The sequence below is a fragment of the Procambarus clarkii genome, chromosome 32 (genome assembly GCF_040958095.1).
Source record: "Procambarus clarkii isolate CNS0578487 chromosome 32, FALCON_Pclarkii_2.0, whole genome shotgun sequence".
NCBI classification, from domain to species: Eukaryota; Metazoa; Arthropoda; class Malacostraca; order Decapoda; family Cambaridae; genus Procambarus; species Procambarus clarkii.
The window spans coordinates 19,328,275-19,346,830 of NC_091181.1; the positions used below are offsets into that span (position 1 = coordinate 19,328,275).

At 43.4% G+C, this 18,556-nt stretch overlaps 1 protein-coding gene across 1 annotated transcript in view; it reads right to left on the bottom strand.

Moving 5' to 3' along the window:
* Nucleotides 1-230: 230 nt before the first annotated feature.
* LOC123759289 (regucalcin) overlaps nt 231-18,556 on the bottom strand; it is a 103,190-nt gene continuing 84,864 nt past the window's right edge. The window contains exon 7 of the mRNA XM_069334989.1: nt 231-1,209. Within this exon, the coding sequence (XP_069191090.1) occupies nt 934-1,209 (276 nt within the window). The 3' untranslated portion in view covers nt 231-933. The remainder of the gene's footprint in view (nt 1,210-18,556) is intronic.

Here is an 18,556-nt window from a genome sequence, read left to right on the forward strand (position 1 = left end):
TGTACTTACGGGATTTGGCTGATTTCCTGTGAGTGCCCCATCATGACTGTAGAGTGAAGGATGAGTGTATACAGTGCTCCATCATAACTGTAGAGTGAAGGATGAGTGTATACAGTGCTCCATCATGACTGTAGAGTGAAGGATGAGTGTATACAGTGCTCTTCTGTAACTTTAACGTGAAAAACTACATAATGTTCCTCCACATTACCCTCAGGATAATTAAAGGGGAATAACTCATAAATTCTTTATTCTTGAAAGTTACATTTGGCCTACTTTTCTCCTACTTTTATAGTGCTGTTCTTTTCTTCTCTTGTTCATTCCAATCAGAAGTGAAGATGTAGGCTTCTAAAAACTGGGAGTTTTGAGTGATGCTGTTTTCGAAAAGAAAATAACTTTTGAATGACTTTGCTAACTGAGCGTCATTTACATTTATGTATTATTTATTTATATATATATATATGTATAATATATATATATATATATATATATATATATATATATATATATATATATATATATATATATATATATATATATATATATATATATATATTCAAGAAGGAACGTTGGGTTTATGAGAATATATAGCATGGATGTTTTGACATTCTTGTCAAGCCACTAGCACAAATAGCGTTTCGGGCAGGAAATTCATGTTATCGTGCTTTGTGATATCTTACATCTTGATATTATCTTGTGATATACAACTCCATAATCTGCGACTGTAAAGAAAAATACAAATAATTGAATAAATTGGTTAGAAAGTCACACCGGTGAGAGTATGAAGCCAGAAAACTAGAGGGAACGTGATCAACGTTCACAGCTCAGTAATTAGAGTAACTTCATTTTGTTTACAGCTTCAGTAACTTAACATAATAAAAACAGTTCTGTAATGTAGCATCATTAACTACTAAGTGTTTAAGAGTTTTGGTATTATTAATCAGAAACTTCAGAAGACATCTGTTTTTTCAACAAATCAAGATTAGCGCTGAAGTTTGTAGGTGGAAGACCTTTGACCCCTAAGCCCGAGATGGCAAACACGCCCCCAGCTGCGGGCTGCGAGGCCAGCTCCTCCGCTGACAGCCCAGTTTGGGCTGAGGTTACGAAGAGGGTGGAGTAGTGTGGACCTCCCCAGCACACTGAGGTAACGTCCCGGGCTGGCAGCTCCACGCTACGGACAATCTTGCCGATTTCTGGATCAATACAGATGACCTGCGAAATATTTCATTGTGCTTTACGTTATAGTCATGGCCTGCTTCAAGCTTTATTAAATGAATTGTGAAAATATATATAAATGATTAAATGAATATAAATACCACATGTTTAGTATAAAAGTTCAAACAGAGTATTTATTATACGTCTGTGAATCTTGTGATGTCTTGCTGACCTTTGGAGCTCATCTTACCTGGACTCTCATAACACAGCCTCTCACCAGGACTCATCATGACAGCATACGCACCAAATTATGTACGTTACTGAGGGGTGTCAGGATAATATTACAGTAAAAGCCAACAAACACAAAGGTGACTGCGGGAAGTTATTAACGTCTTCACGAGTGCTTATACTGACCAACCAACAAATGGCTTTACCCCAGACTGAGGAGGCTAACTGTTGAGCCCCCAAACACTTGGGGGTAACCTCACTAAATTTTGCACACTGATTCCTGTGAGGTACGTGCCCAACGTGGTCGGGTCCGTGTCGCCACAATTCAAGAGAGGACAGCATATCGCGATCACATATTGAACCACACGACGGGTTTTGCACTGGCCACCAGATAAATACTTTAAAAATGCTTTATTTTTCTTATACTATTGTAAACCATTGTGCACTGATCACTAAAAAATTAACATAATTTTTTCTTATCATCATACTTTGTTTGTAGCAGCAAAAACTATGAGTCTGAAGTAGTTTTTTTTTCCTGATAATTTTGAGCACGTTTTTAGTTTTTGTATAATATTACATGTTTTGTAAGAGGGGATATATACACCGAGAGGTGTTACCCGTTTCTCGGTGTACATACACTTGAAGTTTACTTTAGTCATGGACAATGTTCAGGACAATGATCAAGTGCTATTAGAGTCCTCACCAGTGACGAGAAAATTGCTGCTAGAAACTCTGCCACAGCACGAGTCCTGCAAAGCAAGCACCCAACCAGAACCTCAGAAGGTGACAACATCGTACCGCCACCAGCCGAGGCCAGGTCAGACCCATTAACTGTTGGTAAATCTGAGGTCTACAAAGCAGCCCTTTTTTCCACCTGGGTCAGCAGGCAGCTTTACAGGATTAAAACCTCATCACATCAAGCAAATGTTAAATCCTGCAGTTGGCAATGCTGCAGATCTTCTTGTGGAACTTACAAGGTTCGTCAACGCATGCCTAGCTGGTGATATACCTGAGGTCATCAGGCCTCTCTTTTTTGGTGCCTCCGTCTGTGCTCTCTACAAGAAGGGTGGGGGAATCAGGCCAATCGCTGTTGACAACACTCTCCGACGCCTGGTTGCCAAGGCTTCCACGAGTGGTGCTGACTGAATTGTTGTAACCAACTCAGCTAGGATTTGGGATCCCCCAAGGCTGTGAAGCGGCTGCTCATGCAGCACGAGCATACATCACCAACATTTCTAACGAAAAGGCCCTGCTCAAACTGGACTTTAAAAATGCCATATGAATATGTAGGAATATGACTTCCTTCTGAAGGCCATGCTAGGAAAGTTGTCAACCTTTTCCTCCATGACTGTCAGTGGAAGCAAATCACTCTTCCTGTCAGGCTCGGCGGCCTGGGTGTCCACACTGACAGTGAAGACAAATTACTGTAGCAACCTTCCAGTCTTCCTCCTCCGCATTGGATGACTTGGTCAAGGAAATTCTACCTGGCAACCTGTGTGACTTAGCAGGGATATAGGACTCCTACTACATGGAATGCGACACAAAATGGGGTACCATGGCAGACCCAGCACTCAGACCAACTCTGTTGAAAGCCAAGAAACAATCCAGCTGGGACAGCCCCATTGTAGGCATGGAAACCACAGCTTTGCTAGAGGCAGTAATAACCCCCGGTGATTGTGCACGCCTCACAGCTGTGCAGCTTTCCATTTAGGGGACCTCATTTTGACAGTCCCTATGTCTGTGACAGGCACATGTCTTGATCCACAACCTGTCCTCCAACAAATTACGTCTGATTTTGGCCGTTTGCCCGTATGGCCGGAAATGGACGTAATTTGAAAATGAAAAAAATCTAAATAAATTTGGGATTTTTTTTCCAAAACAGTAAGTTAAGGATCCTCTGGTTGGTTAGGTGGACAGGAAATTTTCCTATAGTTACAAAACGTCATGAAAAACGTTAATTGAAAGTTTCCTCTCCTAATCATGCCAAGTAAGCCAGACGACTCAAACAGAAAATGGAACAGTACATCACTTTTATGAGCCGAATTCATTTTAAATTACTTCCATTTTTTACCACTGAGTGCATACGAGCGAAAAGCGACGTTATTTTTAAGAGGACGGTTTAGATCCACAGCAGTTCCATATTGCAGTCGCTCTCCTCCTTGCTGCCTCATTCCACACTGTTCATAGGTGTATTTGCAGTGAGGCAGATGCAGATGAATATAGATTGCATGGCCTGCACTGTGGAAAATCAGGCGGTTGGCACTCCCAACACAATGAAGTCAACATATCATTAAGAGGAGCCCTGCCTCTACCCAGTGTCCAGTAGTGAGAGAAACTCACAATATTTTGAACCATAACTCTATTAGCTTTGCTGGATGACCAGATGGAATCACATTATGCCCTTGGAAAAATAAACAACTGGCATGGGACTATGCATGCGAATCCAGCCTGGCAGCCACATGCATCAACCTCTCTGTCGGCCAGGCAGGAGCCGCGGCGACACGCAGAGAAAGACAAAATCACCCAAGTACAGGGAAATAGATCACTGGTACATTTTCGTTCCAGTATGATCTGAGACCCTTGGTCCATGGGGAGAGAGTGCAAGGAGGTTTCTTAAGGATCTTGGTTACAGGCTCACTGAAACTACAAGGGACCCTAGAGCGGCAAGTTTTCTCTTCCAGCACATCAGTGTCGCGATCCAGAGGGGGAATGCCCACTGCATCCTCGGTTCCTACCCGGCGTCGGAGGAGTTTGAAGAAATCTACAGCCTCTAGGAAACAAACTTCACTTCATTTCCACTTAATGTTCACATTTTGTAACCAAACAGGTATGTAACTCTGTAACCCTGTATAATAAAGTGTGAACATAAATAATGAAAAATGTAAATATATGTATGTAAACTAGATGGGCTACCCAATGGTGCCCGGGTCATGCCTGTGCCCAGGTCTCTCCCCTATACACCCCTCCAATGTCTCCTCCCACATCAATCCCCCTCATCTCCCCCCCCCACCCCATCCATACACATCCACCCCATCTCTTCCAACATTCACCCTCCCCAACACGTCACATACCATCACCCATTTCGCTTCATCACTTCATTACTGTAAATGTCTCACACCTAATCTATCTCCACTATCCCACACCCTCCCCGCCTCCACACACACACACACACACACACACACACACACACACACACACACACACACACACACACACACACACACACACACACACACACACACACACAAACTCTCCTCATATCCTGCAGTCACTGCAACCGTATCTTGAGGTTATCTTGAGATGATTTCTGGGTTTAGCGTCCCGGTCCTCGACCAGGTCTCTAACTCCCAGGTACCTATTTACTGCTAGGTGAACAAGTGCATCAGGGTAAAAGAAACCCTGGGAGACCCGCTTCGTTATTTCTGTCATACTGTATAGTGTTATTTCTGTCATACTGTATAGTGTTATTTCTGTCATACTGTATAGTGTTATTTCTGTCTTACTGTATAGTGTTATTTCTGTCTTACTGTATAGTGTTATTTCTGTCATACTGTATAGTGTTATTTCTGTCTTACTGTATAGTGTTATTTCTGTCTTACTGTATACTGTTATTTCTGTCTTACTGTTGTTATGATCTCAGCCTGCAGGAGAAACGAGTCTCCCCCTTGAGAGACAAGCCTGACCTAACCAGAAGGTCTAGGATATATAGAGGCGATAACACAGAGTTATAATAGCTGGTTGGATATGATGAACAATTTAAGATTATGGGCAGTGAAGAAGAAAACAGATAAATGACTGGCTAGGAGATGTGGACATTTTGCTGGAGGCGTGAGGCTCGCTTCTGGTGGGCTTTGACCTCACCTGAGGCCAGACATCGCAGGGGGAAAGCCGCGCTCCGTTGAGCTCCCGTCAGGAAGGAACCCCTAGTGATATATCTCCAAGAGAAGAGAAGTGTGCAGACGTGCCAGCTGTAGAATCGAGCTGGGAACGTTGTGGTCTCAAGTCCTGGTCGACGAGGAGAGTATTAAGCCGCCCAGAGACATTTTCGTGGGCTGTGGAATCGCCCTGACCAGGCTTCGTCAGAGGGAGGAGCGCCCTCGACCAGATAATCTGTGGTTTGTCTTTGGGGAAGAAGTTGCTGAGAACTTCGAAGCCAGCACAGAGGAAGTAGTTGATGAGACTCTAAGGTACTGGAGCAGAGGACCTCGAGCTGTGAGGAGAAGCAGTGAAGAGGAGTGTCACGTGCTTCTGTAGAGGTGGTGAAGCACCATAGTTGCTCGAGGGAACTTCATGGTGTAGCAGCCAGGAGAGCTGTGGAGGAACCTAGCAGAAGGGTGAAGCACCGTAGTTGCTCAAGGAGAACTTCATGGTAGCAGCCTGGAGGAGCTGCAGAGGGTCCTGGTAGTTAAGCCCGGGAGAACCTGAAGATATCAGGGTAGTGAACTTCCAGAGGTGGAAGGGAAGTTCTGGTGGATTACTTGTAGGGAGTTGATAGTGTTTGGTTGTCATTAGCGTGCAAGACGCAGTGAGAGGTGAGTGATTGTTTGCATTCTTATGTCAAGGAGTGTTTTATACTGAAGTTTAGAGTTACAGTTGTAGGCTGGATTACCTACAGATGTATGTGTTCTAGGACTGATAGAGTGATCGATTGATCATTGTTGTGTATCAAGGAACATTTATACTGATATATGTTATTGCATTCACATGCTGATTTTCCTTGTACAAGTTTATATATATATATATATATATATATATATATATATATATATATATATATATATATATATATATATATATATATATATATATATAAATATATATATATATATATATATATATATATGCAAACAAGCCTGAATGGTCCCCAGGACTATATGCGAATGAAAACTCACACCCCAGAAGTGACTCGAACCCATACTCCCAGAAGCATCGCAACTGGTAACTACAGGGCGCCTTAATCCGCTTGACCATCACGGCCGTCAAAGGAAGTGATAGCCGAGGCTATTTGAGCCACTTCCCCGACGGCAACTCGGATGGTAATCTTGGGCATAGCATTTCACCAAATCACCTCATTCTTTGGGGCACACGTGAGGAACACAAATGCAAACAAGCCTGAATGGTCCCCAGGACTATATGCGAATGAAAACTCACACCCCAGAAGTGACTCGAACCCATACTCCCAGAAGCATCGCAACTGGTAACTACAGGGCGCCTTAATCCGCTTGACCATCACGGCCGTCAAAGGAAGTGATAGCCGAGGCTATTTGAGCCACTTCCCCGACGGCAACTCGGATGGTAATCTTGGGCATAGCATTTCACCAAATCACCTCATTCTTTGGGGCACACGTGAGGAACACAAATGCAAACAAGCCTGAATGGTCCCCAGGACTATATGCGAATGAAAACTCACACCCCAGAAGTGACTCGAACCCATACTCCCAGAAGCATCGCAACTGGTAACTACAGGGCGCCTTAATCCGCTTGACCATCACGGCCGTCAAAGGAAGTGATAGCCGAGGCTATTTGAGCCACTTCCCCGACGGCAACTCGGATGGTAATCTTGGGCATAGCATTTCACCAAATCACCTCATTCTTGACGGCCGTGATGGTCAAGCGGATTAAGGCGCCCTGTAGTTACCAGTTGCGATGCTTCTGGAAGTATGGGTTCGAGTCACTTCTGGGGTGTGAGTTTTCATTCATATATATATATATATATATATATATATATATATATATATATATATATATATATATATATATATAAATATATATATATATATATATATATATATATATATATATATATATATATATATATACATATATATATATATGTATATATATATATATATATATATATATATATATATATATATATATATATATATATATATATATATATATATATACAGTATTCTCTTGCTGATGGTGCAACAGTGTATGTAGACTTGATCTACTTGAGGAGGTTGATAGTATCAGGTGGTGAACCAGGAGATAGGATACCACTTGATAAGCTGATGATAGAGTTCTGATGGTGTTGGAGTGCAACCTGATTGTAATAGTATGATTGTAATAGTATAGAGTATAGGATTCATTATTATTATATGTGTATATGTATTGTGTATGTGCTCTGTCCAGTAAATGTATTCCAATTTGCTGGTATTTGACCTTGTCCTAGTGAGGCTTCCCATGAAATAGTACAGAAGGAGAGAGAGAGAGAGAAAGAACCAAGAACCACTACTGTGGACAGGGTAGAAGGTAATACTAATAAGTCAAAGGGGGATTGAGGAGATCATATCATCTAAGGAGAGAGTGGGGAGTCACAGCGGCTCGAGTGGGTGTGTGCATGTGACAACGAGGCTAAGTGTTGGAACCGCATCCCCTAAATGTGTGACGTTGAGCCCCTCTCCAAGGGCCAGAAGCGCCTAGTGTGATCTCCTAGAGAGGTATAAGCACTCTACCGAGTTGTGGGTTGGGTTGTCCGTAGAGAAGGATCAACAACGACAACAACACCAATCCACAATCTACAACACTGTATACTGTTATTTCTGTCTTACTGTATAGTGTTATTTCTGTCTTACTGTATAGTGTTATTTCTGTCTTACTGTATAGTGTTATTTCTGTCTTACTGTATAGTGTTATTTCTGTCTTACTGTATAGTGTTATTTCTGTCTTACTGTATAGTGTTATTTCTGTCTTACTGTATACTGTTATTTCTGTCTTACTGTATTGTAAAACAATCTGATCATATTAGCATTTTAAGCCTGAATAATCGGCGATGATGTCATGATTTATTTCTTTAGTCTTTCTATATGTGTTAATATTTGGTGACCACCATATGTGAAGTGTTCTAATATTTGGTGACCACCATATGTGAAGTGTTCTAATATTTGGTGACCACCATGTATGAAGTGTTCTAATATTTGGTGACCACCATATGTGAAGTGTTCTAATATTTGGTGACCACCATATGTGAAGTGTTCTAATATTTGGTGACCACCATATGTGAAGTGTTCTAATATTTGGTGACCACCATATGTGAAGTGTTCTAATATTTGGTGACCACCATATGTGAAGTGTTCTAATATTTGGTGACCACCATATGTGAAGTGTTCTAATATTTGGTGACCACCATATGTGAAGTGTTCTAATATTTGGTGACCACCATGTGTGAAGTGTTCTAATATTTGGTGACCACCATGTGTGAAGTGTTCTAATATTTGGTGGCCACCATATGTGAAGTGTTCTAATATTTGGTGACCACCATATGTGAAGTGTTCTAATATTTGGTGACCACCATATGTGAAGTGTTCTAATATTTGGTGACCACCATATGTGAAGTGTTCTAATATTTGGTGACCACCATATGTGAAGTGTTCTAATATTTGGTGACCACCATATGTGAAGTGTTCTAATATTTGGTGACCCCCATATGTGAAGTGTTCTAATATTTGGTGACCACCATATGTGAAGTGTTCTAATATTTGGTGACCACCATATGTGAAGTGTTCTAATATTTGGTGACCACCATATGTGAAGTGTTCTAATATTTGGTGACCACCATATGTGAAGTGTTCTAATATTTGGTGACCACCATATGTGAAGTGTTCTAATATTTGGTGACCACCATATGTGAAGTGTTCTAATATTTGGTGACGACCATATGTGAAGTGTTCTAATATTTGGTGACCACCATATGTGAAGTGTTCTAATATTTGGTGACCACCATATGCGAAGTGTTCTAATATTTGGTGACCACCATATGCGAAGTGTTCTAATATTTGGTGACCACCATATGTGAAGTGTTCTAATATTTGGTGACCACCATATGTGAAGTGTTCTAATATTTGGTGACCACCATATGTGAAGTGTTCTAATATTTGGTGACCACCATATGTGAAGTGTTCTAATATTTGGTGACCACCATATGTGAAGTGTTCTAATATTTGGTGACCACCATATGTGAAGTGTTCTTATTGTGTGTGTGTGTGTACTTACCTAGTTGTACTCACCTAGTTGTGCTTGCGGGGGTTGAGCTCTGGCTCTTTGGTCCCGCCTCTCAACCGTCAATCAACTAATGTACAGGTTCCTGAGCCTATTGGGCTCTAACATATCTACACTTGACGTGAGGTTTAATTCCTGTAGTCTCTCCTCATAGCTCATACCCCTTAGTTCGGGTACTAGTCTGGTGGCAAACTCTTGAACCTTTTCCAGTTTAGTCTTATGCTTGACTAGATATGGACTCCATGCTGGAGCCGCATACTCCAGGAGGGGTCTGACATATGTGGTATATAATGTTCTGAATGTTTCCTTACACAAGTTTCTAAAGCCCGTTCTTCTGTGTGTGTGTACTCACCTATTTGTGCTCACCTATTTGTGCTTGCAGGATCGAGCATTGACTCTTGGATCCCGCCTTTCCAGCTATCGGTTGTTTACAGCAATGACTCCTGTCCCATTTCCCTATCATACCTAATTTTAAAAGTATGAATAGAGTTTGCTTCCACAACCTGTTCCCCAAGTGCATTCCATTTTTCTACTACTCTCACGCTAAAAGAAAACTTCCTAACATCTCTGTGACTCATCTGAGTTTCAAGTTTCCACCCATGTCCCCTCGTTCTGTTATTATTACGTGTGAATATTTCATCTAATTCCACTTTGTCAAATCCCCTGAGTATTTTATATGTCCCTATCATATCTCCTCTCTCCCTTCTTTTCTCTAGTGTCGTAAGGTTCAGTTCCTTCAGACGCTCTTCATATTCCATCCCTCGTAACTCTGGGACCAGCCTCGTCGCAAACCTCTGAACCTTCTCCAACTTCCTTATGTGTGTCTTCAGGTGGGGGCTCCATGATGGCGCAGCATACTCTAAGACGGGTCTCACGTAGGCAGTGTAAAGCGCCCTAAAAGCCTCCTCATTTAGGTTTCTGAATGAAGTTCTAATTTTCGCTAGTGTAGAGTACGCTGCTGTCGTTATCCTATTTATATGTGCCTCAGGAGTTAGATTAGGTGTCACATCCACTCCCAGGTCTCTTTCTCGAATCGTTACAGGTAGGCAGTTCCCCTTCATTGTGTACTGTCCCTTTGGTCTCCTATCACCTGATCCCATTTCCATAACTTTACATTTACTGGTGTTGAACTCCAGTAGCCATTTCCCTGACCATCTCTGTAACCTCTTTAAGTCCTCTTGGAGGATCCTACAATCCTCGTCTGTCACAACTCTTCCCATTAATTTTGCGCCATCCGCAAACATTGGCATGTATGATTCCACTCCTGTAAACATATAATTTATGTAAATTAGAAAGAGGATTGGTCCCATCACCGATCCTTGAGGTACTCCACTTGTTACTGTTCGCCAGTCCGACTTCTCGCCCCTTACCATTACCCTCTGGCTACTTTCTGTTAGATAGTTCTTCACCCATGCTAGGTCCTTTCCGCTTACTCCTTCCTGCCTCTCAAGTTTGTATAGCAGTCTCATGTGCGGTACTGTATCAAAGGCCTTTTGGCAGTCAAGAAATATGCAGTCTGCCCAGCCTTCTCTGTCCTGCCTTAGCCTTGTTACTTAATCATAGAATTCTAAAAGGTTTGTTAGGCACGATTTTCCTGTCCAGAACCCATGTTGGTGCTTGTTTACAAACCCAATGCTCTCCAGGTGCTCAATAAGTCTTAGCCTAATTATTCTTTCAAGTATTTTGCAGGGGATGCTTGTCAGTGATACGGGTCTGTAGTTAAGTGCCTCCTCCCTATCACCTTTCTTGAAAATCGGTACGACATTTGCCTCCTTCCAGCAACTGGGCAATTCTCCCGACATAAGTGACTCATTAAAGATCATTGCCAGTGGCACGCTGAAAGCCTGCGCTGCCTCTTTTAGTATCCACGGTGATACTTTGTCTGGTCCAACAGCTTTATTTGCATCCAGTGTTGTCAACTGTTTCATTACCTCCTCTGCTGTCACCTCTATATCTGATAGTCTTTCATTTAGGGTAATCGCTTCTAACAATGGGAGCTGCTCAGGCTCGGTTGTGAACACTCCATGGAAACTTGCATTCAGTACCTCGCAGATTTCCTTGTCGCTTTCTGTATATGCCCCTTCTGTTTTCCTCAGTCTTGTCACTTGGTCATTCACCGACATCTTCCTTCTTATATGGCTATGTAGTAATTTAGGTTGCTTTTTCGCTTTGATTGCAATATCATTCTCATAATTTCTTTCCGACACTCGTCTTATGTTAATGTAATCATTCCTAGCTCTGTTACATCTAATCCTGTTGTCCTCTGTCCTTTGTCTTCTGTACTTCCTCCACTCCCTCCTGCTTCTCACCTTTGCTTCCTGACACTGTCTATTAAACCATGGGTTATTATATTCCCTCCTGCTTTTTTTCCTTTACTGTTGGAATAAATCTCTCTTCAGCCTCCTTGCATTTCCATATGACTTGGTTCATCATACCTTGCACTGTTTTTCCTCTAAGTTCTTCCTCCCACTGCACTTCTCCCAGGTAGTCCCTTATCCTTCTGTAGTCCCCTTTTCTGTAATCAAGTCTCCTTTCCCGGACCTCTTGTCCTTTGGTCACAATTTTAAGCTCCATCATGTAGTCAAAGACTAGGACACAATGGTCACTGGCTCCTAGTGGTAATTCATGTTCCAACTGCTCGATGTCTTCTACATTCTGGGTGAAAATGAGATCTAATAAGCTGGGCGTATCCCCTCCTCTTTCCCTAGTATCTTCCTTCACTTGCTGTGTTAGGAAATTCCTGTCAATAACGTCTACCAGCTTCGCTCCCCAGGTCTCCTTCCCCCCATGGGGATTCCTCGTTTCCCAATCTATCTCTCCGTGATTTAGGTCCCCCATGACCAGCAGCTTCGCTCTCATTCTATGCGCTATTGTTGCTGCCCACTGCAGTTCATCTATACATGCCTTGTTGCTGTCCTCGTACTCCTGCCTGGGCCTTCTACTGTTTGGTGGGGGATTGTAGAGTATCAAGATTACAATCTTCTTCCCATCCACTGTCAGAGTTCCATGTATGGAGCTCGTGCTATCACTGGTACCCGGATTTTCCAGCTCATCAAACTTCCATTTCCGCTTTATTAGGAGTTGCACTCCTCCTCCCTGTCTCTGTGTCCTTTATTTTCTTATCACCTGGTACCCCTCTGGAAAGATTGCATCCGAGATCATGCCATTTATTTTAGTTTCCACTATTACCACTATGTCTGGGTCTGCCTCACAAACTCTTTCTTTTATCTCTTCTGCTTTATTGGATACCCCATCAGCATTGGTGTACCAAACCTTGAGACTCTTCTTGGAAACTCTGGTGCCAGAGTTCCCCCTTTCACTGGGGGTCTGGGGGGGACTGGGGAGTGTCTGGGGGCGAGTGGGGGCTGTGGGGGTGACTGGGGGGGGGTGTTAGGGGGTGCCTGGGAGTGCCTGGTAGGCAAATGGGGTCTGGACATCTAAGGGGGTAGGAAGGGCATAATGGGTCTGAAAGTTAGGGGTCTAAATAGCATAGGGGGGTTGAGAAATAGAGACTGAGAGTCAGATAGAGGTTGGGGGGGAGAGGGATATTGAGGGCAGAGGGCTGAGAGGAGAATGGAGCATGGGTGCTGGGAGTGGAAGAGAGGGTGTATTAGTTAGGGGGGAATCGGGGGTAGGTGGGGGTTTTGGGGTAGAAGAGGGTAAGGGGGAGATGGGGGAAGGTGTTAGGGGGAGCCTAGTAGGCTCAGGAATCTGTACACCAGTTGATTGACGGTTGAGATGTGTGTGTGTGTGTGTGTGTGTGTGTGTGTGTGTGTGTGTGTGTGTGTGTGTGTGTGTGTGTGTGTGTGTGTGTGTGTGTGTGTACTCACCTAGTTGTGTTTGCGGGGGTTGAGCTCTGGCTCTTTGGTCCCGCCTCTCAACCGTCAATCAACAGGTGTACAGATTCCTGAGCCTATCGGGCTCTATCATATCTACACTTGAAACTGTGTATGGAGTCAGCCTCCACCACATCTCTTCCTAATGCATTCCATTTGTCCACCACTCTGACACTAAAAAAGTTCTTTCTAATATCTCTGTGGCTCATTTGGGCACTCAGTTTCCACCTGTGTCCCCTTGTACGTGTTCCCCTTGTGTTAAATAGACTGTCTTTATCTACCATATCAATTCCCTTCAGAATCTTGAATGTGGTGATCATGTCCCCCCTAACTCTTCTGTCTTCCAGCGAAGTGAGGTTTAATTCCCGTAGTCTCTCCTCGTAGCTCATGCCTCTCAGCTCGGGTACTAGTCTGGTGGCAAACCTTTGAACCTTTTCCAGTTTAGTCTTATCCTTAACTAGATATGGACTCCATGCTGGGGCTGCATACTCCAGGATTGGCCTGACATATGTGGTATACAAAGTTCTGAATGATTCTTTACACAAGTTTCTGAATGCCGTTCGTATGTTGGCCAGCCTGGCATATGCCGCTGATGTTATCCGCTTGATATGTGCTGCAGGAGACAGGTCTGGCGTGATATCAACCCCCAAGTCTTTTTCCTTCTCTGACTCCTGAAGAATTTCCTCTCCCAGATGATACTTTGTATCTGGCCTCCTGCTCCCTACACCTATCTTCATTACATTACATTTGGTTGGGTTAAACTCTAACAACCATTTGTTCGACCATTCCTTCAGCTTGTCTAGGTCTTCTTGAAGCCTCAAGCAGTCCTCTTCTGTTTTAATCCTTCTCATAATTTTAGCATCGTCTGCAAACATTGAGAGAAATGAATCGATACCCTCTGGGAGATCATTTACATATATCAGAAACAAGATAGGACCGAGTACAGAGCCCTGTGGGACTCCACTGGTGACTTCACGCCAATCGGAGGTCTCACCCCTCACCGTAACTCTCTGCTTCCTATTGCTTAGATACTCCCTTATCCACTGGAGCACCTTACCAGCTACACTTGCCTGTCTCTCCAGCTTATGTACCAGCCTCTTATGCGGTACTGTGTCAAAGGCTTTCCGGCAATCCAAGAAAATGCAGTCCGCCCAGCCCTCTCTTTCTTGCTTAATCTGTGTCACCTGATCGTAGAATTCTATCAAGCCTGTAAGGCAAGATTTACCCTCCCTGAACCCATGTTGGCGATTTGTCACGAAGTCCCTTCTCTCCAGATGTGTTACCAAGTTTTTTCTCATGATCTTCTCCATCACCTTGCATGGTATACAAGTCAAGGACACTGGCCTGTAGTTCAGTGCCTCTTGTCTGTCGCCCTTTTTGTATATTGGGACCACATTCGCCGTCTTCCATATTTCTGGTATATTTCTTCCATATGTGGGTGTGTGTGTGTGTGTTTACTAGTTGTGTTTACTAGTTGTGTTTTTGCGGGGGTTGAGCTTTGCTCTTTCGGCCCGCCTCTCAACTGTCAATCAACTGTTTACTAACTATTTTTTTTTTTTTTTTTCCACACCACACACACACACCCCAGGAAGCAGCCCGTGACAGCTGACTAACTCCCAGGTACCTATTTACTGCTAGGTAACAGGGGCACTTAGGGTGAAAGAAACTTTGCCCATTTGTTTCTGCCTCGTGCGGGAATCGAACCCGCGCCACAGAATTACGAGTCCTGCGCGCTATCCACCAGGCTACGAGGCCCCCCTCGTAGGCCCCCCTTCTTGTCTACTCTGTCAAATCCCCTGAGAATCTTGTATGTAGTGATCATGTCTCCCTGGGCCCTTCTGTCTTCCAGCGACGTGAGATGCGGTTCCCACAGCCTTTCCTCGTAACTCATGCCACTTAGTTATCTGGGACAAGCCTAGCGGCATACCTCTGAACTTTTTTTCAGTTTCGTCTTGTACTTTACAAGGTACGGGCTCCATGCTAGGGCCGCATATTCCAGGATTGGCCTTACATACGTAGTATACAACGTTCTGAAAGATTCCTTACACAAGTTTCTGAAGGCAGTTCTGATGTTAGCCAGCCTCGCATACGCCGCCGATGTTATTCTTTTAATGTGGGCTTCGGGAGACAGGTTTGGTGTGATATCAACTCCTAGATCTTTCTCTCTCTGTTAGTTTCGCGAAGGACTCCATTTCTTATTCTGTCTCCAGTGTCTGGCCTCATATTTCCTCCTCCCTAGTTTCATTACCTTACAGTTACTCGGGTTGAACGTTAGTACCCATATGATGGACCATTTATTCAGTGTGTTTAGGTCATCTTGTAGCCTCATACTATCTTCCTCCGTTTTAATCAATACAATACAATACAATACAATACAATTTTATTTAGGTAAGGTACATACATACAATAAATATTTACAAGGATTGTTTAACTTATAGGTATAGCTAGTACATACAATGCCTAAAGCCACTATTACGCAAAGCGTTTCGGGCATTATTACGCAAAGCGTTTCGGGCAAATTATGATAATCCTTATCATAATTTTTGTATCGTCCACAAACATTGAGAGGAACGAGTCTATTCCCTCTGGGAGATCATTTACATATATCAGGAACAGTATAGGTCCAAGAACTGATCCCTGAGGGACTCCACTGGTGACGTCTCGCCACTCCGAGACCTCACCCCTCACAGTGACTCGCTGTCTTCTGTTGCTTAGGTACTCCCTTATCCAATGAAGTACCTTCCCTTTCACTCTTGCCTGAATCTCCAGGTTGTTCACCAGTCTCTTGTGTGGTACTGTGTCAAAGGTTTTCCGGCAATCCAAAAATATGCAGTCTGCCCAACCCTCTCTTTCTTGCCTGATTTTTGTTGCCTGGTCATATAATTCAATCAATCCTGTGAGGCATGATCTGCCATCCCTGAACCCACGCTGATGTTTTGATACAAAGTTCTTCTGCTCCAGATGTTCCACTAGTTTTTTTTTTGCACAATCTTCCTCATCACTTGGTTGGTATCTAAGTTAGTGACACTAGCCTGTAGTTCAGTGCCTCCTGTCTATCACACTTCTTGAATATCGGGACTACATTGGCCGTCTTCCAAGTTTTTAGCAGTTCACCTGTCACCAGTGTGTCAGCCACTCGCCACACCATGGCGAGTGGATGACACAGAGCTTCAGCTCCTTCCTTCAGTATCCATGGTGAGATTTCATCCGGGCCTATAGACTGTCACTTCCAACTCTAACAGATGCTTCCTCACCTTCTCACTGGTAATTACAAACTCATCTAGTAATGTTTGGTTAGATCTTCCCTCTCCTATATCTGGGACATTCCCTTGCTCTACTGTGAAGACCTTCTAAAATTTCGTATTGAGTTCCTCGCACACCTCCTTATCGTTAGTAGTGAATTCATCTTCCCCTGTCCTCAGTTTCATTACCTGTTCCTCCACTGATGTTTTTTTCCTGATGTGGCTGTGCAGCAATTTAGGTTGAGTCTTTGCCTTGCTTGCTATGTCTTTTCATATTGTCTTTCTGCCTCTCTTCTCACCCTGACGTATTCATTCCTGGTGCTTTGGTATCTTTCTCTGCTCACTAGTGTCCTATTTTTTCTGTAGTTTCTCCACGCCCTTTTACTTGTTTGCTTTGCTAGCTTGCCTCTCTGATTAAACCATGGGTTTCCCGTCTGCATTTCATTTCTTTCCTTTTGAACTGAGACAAACTTGTCTGCTGCCTCCTTACACTTTTGTGTTTGTGTGTGTGTGTGTGTGTGTGTGTGTGTGTGTGTGTGTGTGTGTGTGTGTGTGTGTGTGTGTGTGTGTGTGTGTGTGTGTGTGTACTCACCTAGTTGTGTCTGCAGGATCGAGCATTGACTCTTGGATCCCGCCTTTCGAGCATCGGTTGTTTACAGCAATGACTTCTGTCCCATTTCCCTATCATACCTGGTTTTAAAATTATGAATAGTATTTGCTTCCACAACCTGTTCCTGAAGTGCATTCCATTTTCCCACTACTCTCACGCTAAAAGAAAACTTCCTAACATCTCTGTGACTCATCTGAGTTTCAAGCTTCCATCCATGTCCCCTCGTTCTGTTACTATTCCGTGTGAACATTTCGTCTATGTCCACTCTGTCAATCCCTCTGAGTATCTTATACGTTCCTATCATGTCCCCCCACTCCCTTCTTCTTTCCAGTGTCGTAAGGCACAGTTCCCTCAGGCGCTCCTCATACCCCATCCCTAGTTAGTAGATAGTTACAGTTGATTGACAGTTGAGAGGCGGGCCGAAAGAGCAGAGCTCAACCCCCGCAAGCACAACTTGGTGAACTAGGTGAATACACAGTATTTATTACATTTATTATGTAGTTAGTAAATGGAATGCATTAGGCAGTGATGTGGTGGAGGCTGACTCCATACACAGTTTCACATGTAGATATGAAAGAGCCCAGTAGGCTCAGGAATCTGTACACCAGTTGATTGACGGTTGAGAGGTGGGACCAAAAAGTCAAAGCTCAACTCCCGAAAGCACAACAAGGTGAACACACACACACACACACACACACACACACACACACACACACACACACACACACACACACACACACACACACACACACACACACAGGGCTGTGAAGGTTTCAGTGACTACATAGCAGGTACTGTAACAAATGGAGGGAAAAAAAAAATTATAGTCGCAGTCATATATAATCCACCACCAAATGACAGAAGACCTAGACAGGAATATGATAGAAACAACATGGCCACCATTAACATAATAGAAAGAGCAGCTTCTGTTGCTAGCAGGAATGGATCTGGACTACTAATTATGGGAGACTTCAACCATGGGAAGATAGATTGGAAGAACAGAGACCCGCATGGAGGACCAGAAACATGGAGAGCTAAGCTGCTGGACGTGGCAACAAGAAACTTTCTAAGCCAGCATACCAAAGAGCCAACAAGAATGAGAGGAGAAGATGAACCAGCAATGCTTGATTTGATATTTACCCTAAATGAATGGGATATAAGGGAAGTTAAGATGGAAGCGCCCTTGGGAATGAGTGACCAGAGTGTTGAACTTTGAGTACCTGGTAGAGCTAGGACTTATCTCCCCCCAAAAAGAACTAGGAATCAAAAGGCTGGCATACCGAAAGGGGAATTATGAACAGATGAGAAGTTTCCTAAGTGAAATACCTTGGGACACAGACCTCAGAGACAAGTCTGTACAGGGTATGATGGACTATGTTACCCAAAAGTGTCAGGAGGCAGTAAACAGGTTCATCCCGGCCCAAAGGGAAAAATCCGAGAAGCAACAGAAGAATCCATGGTATAATAGGGCATGTATGGAAGCG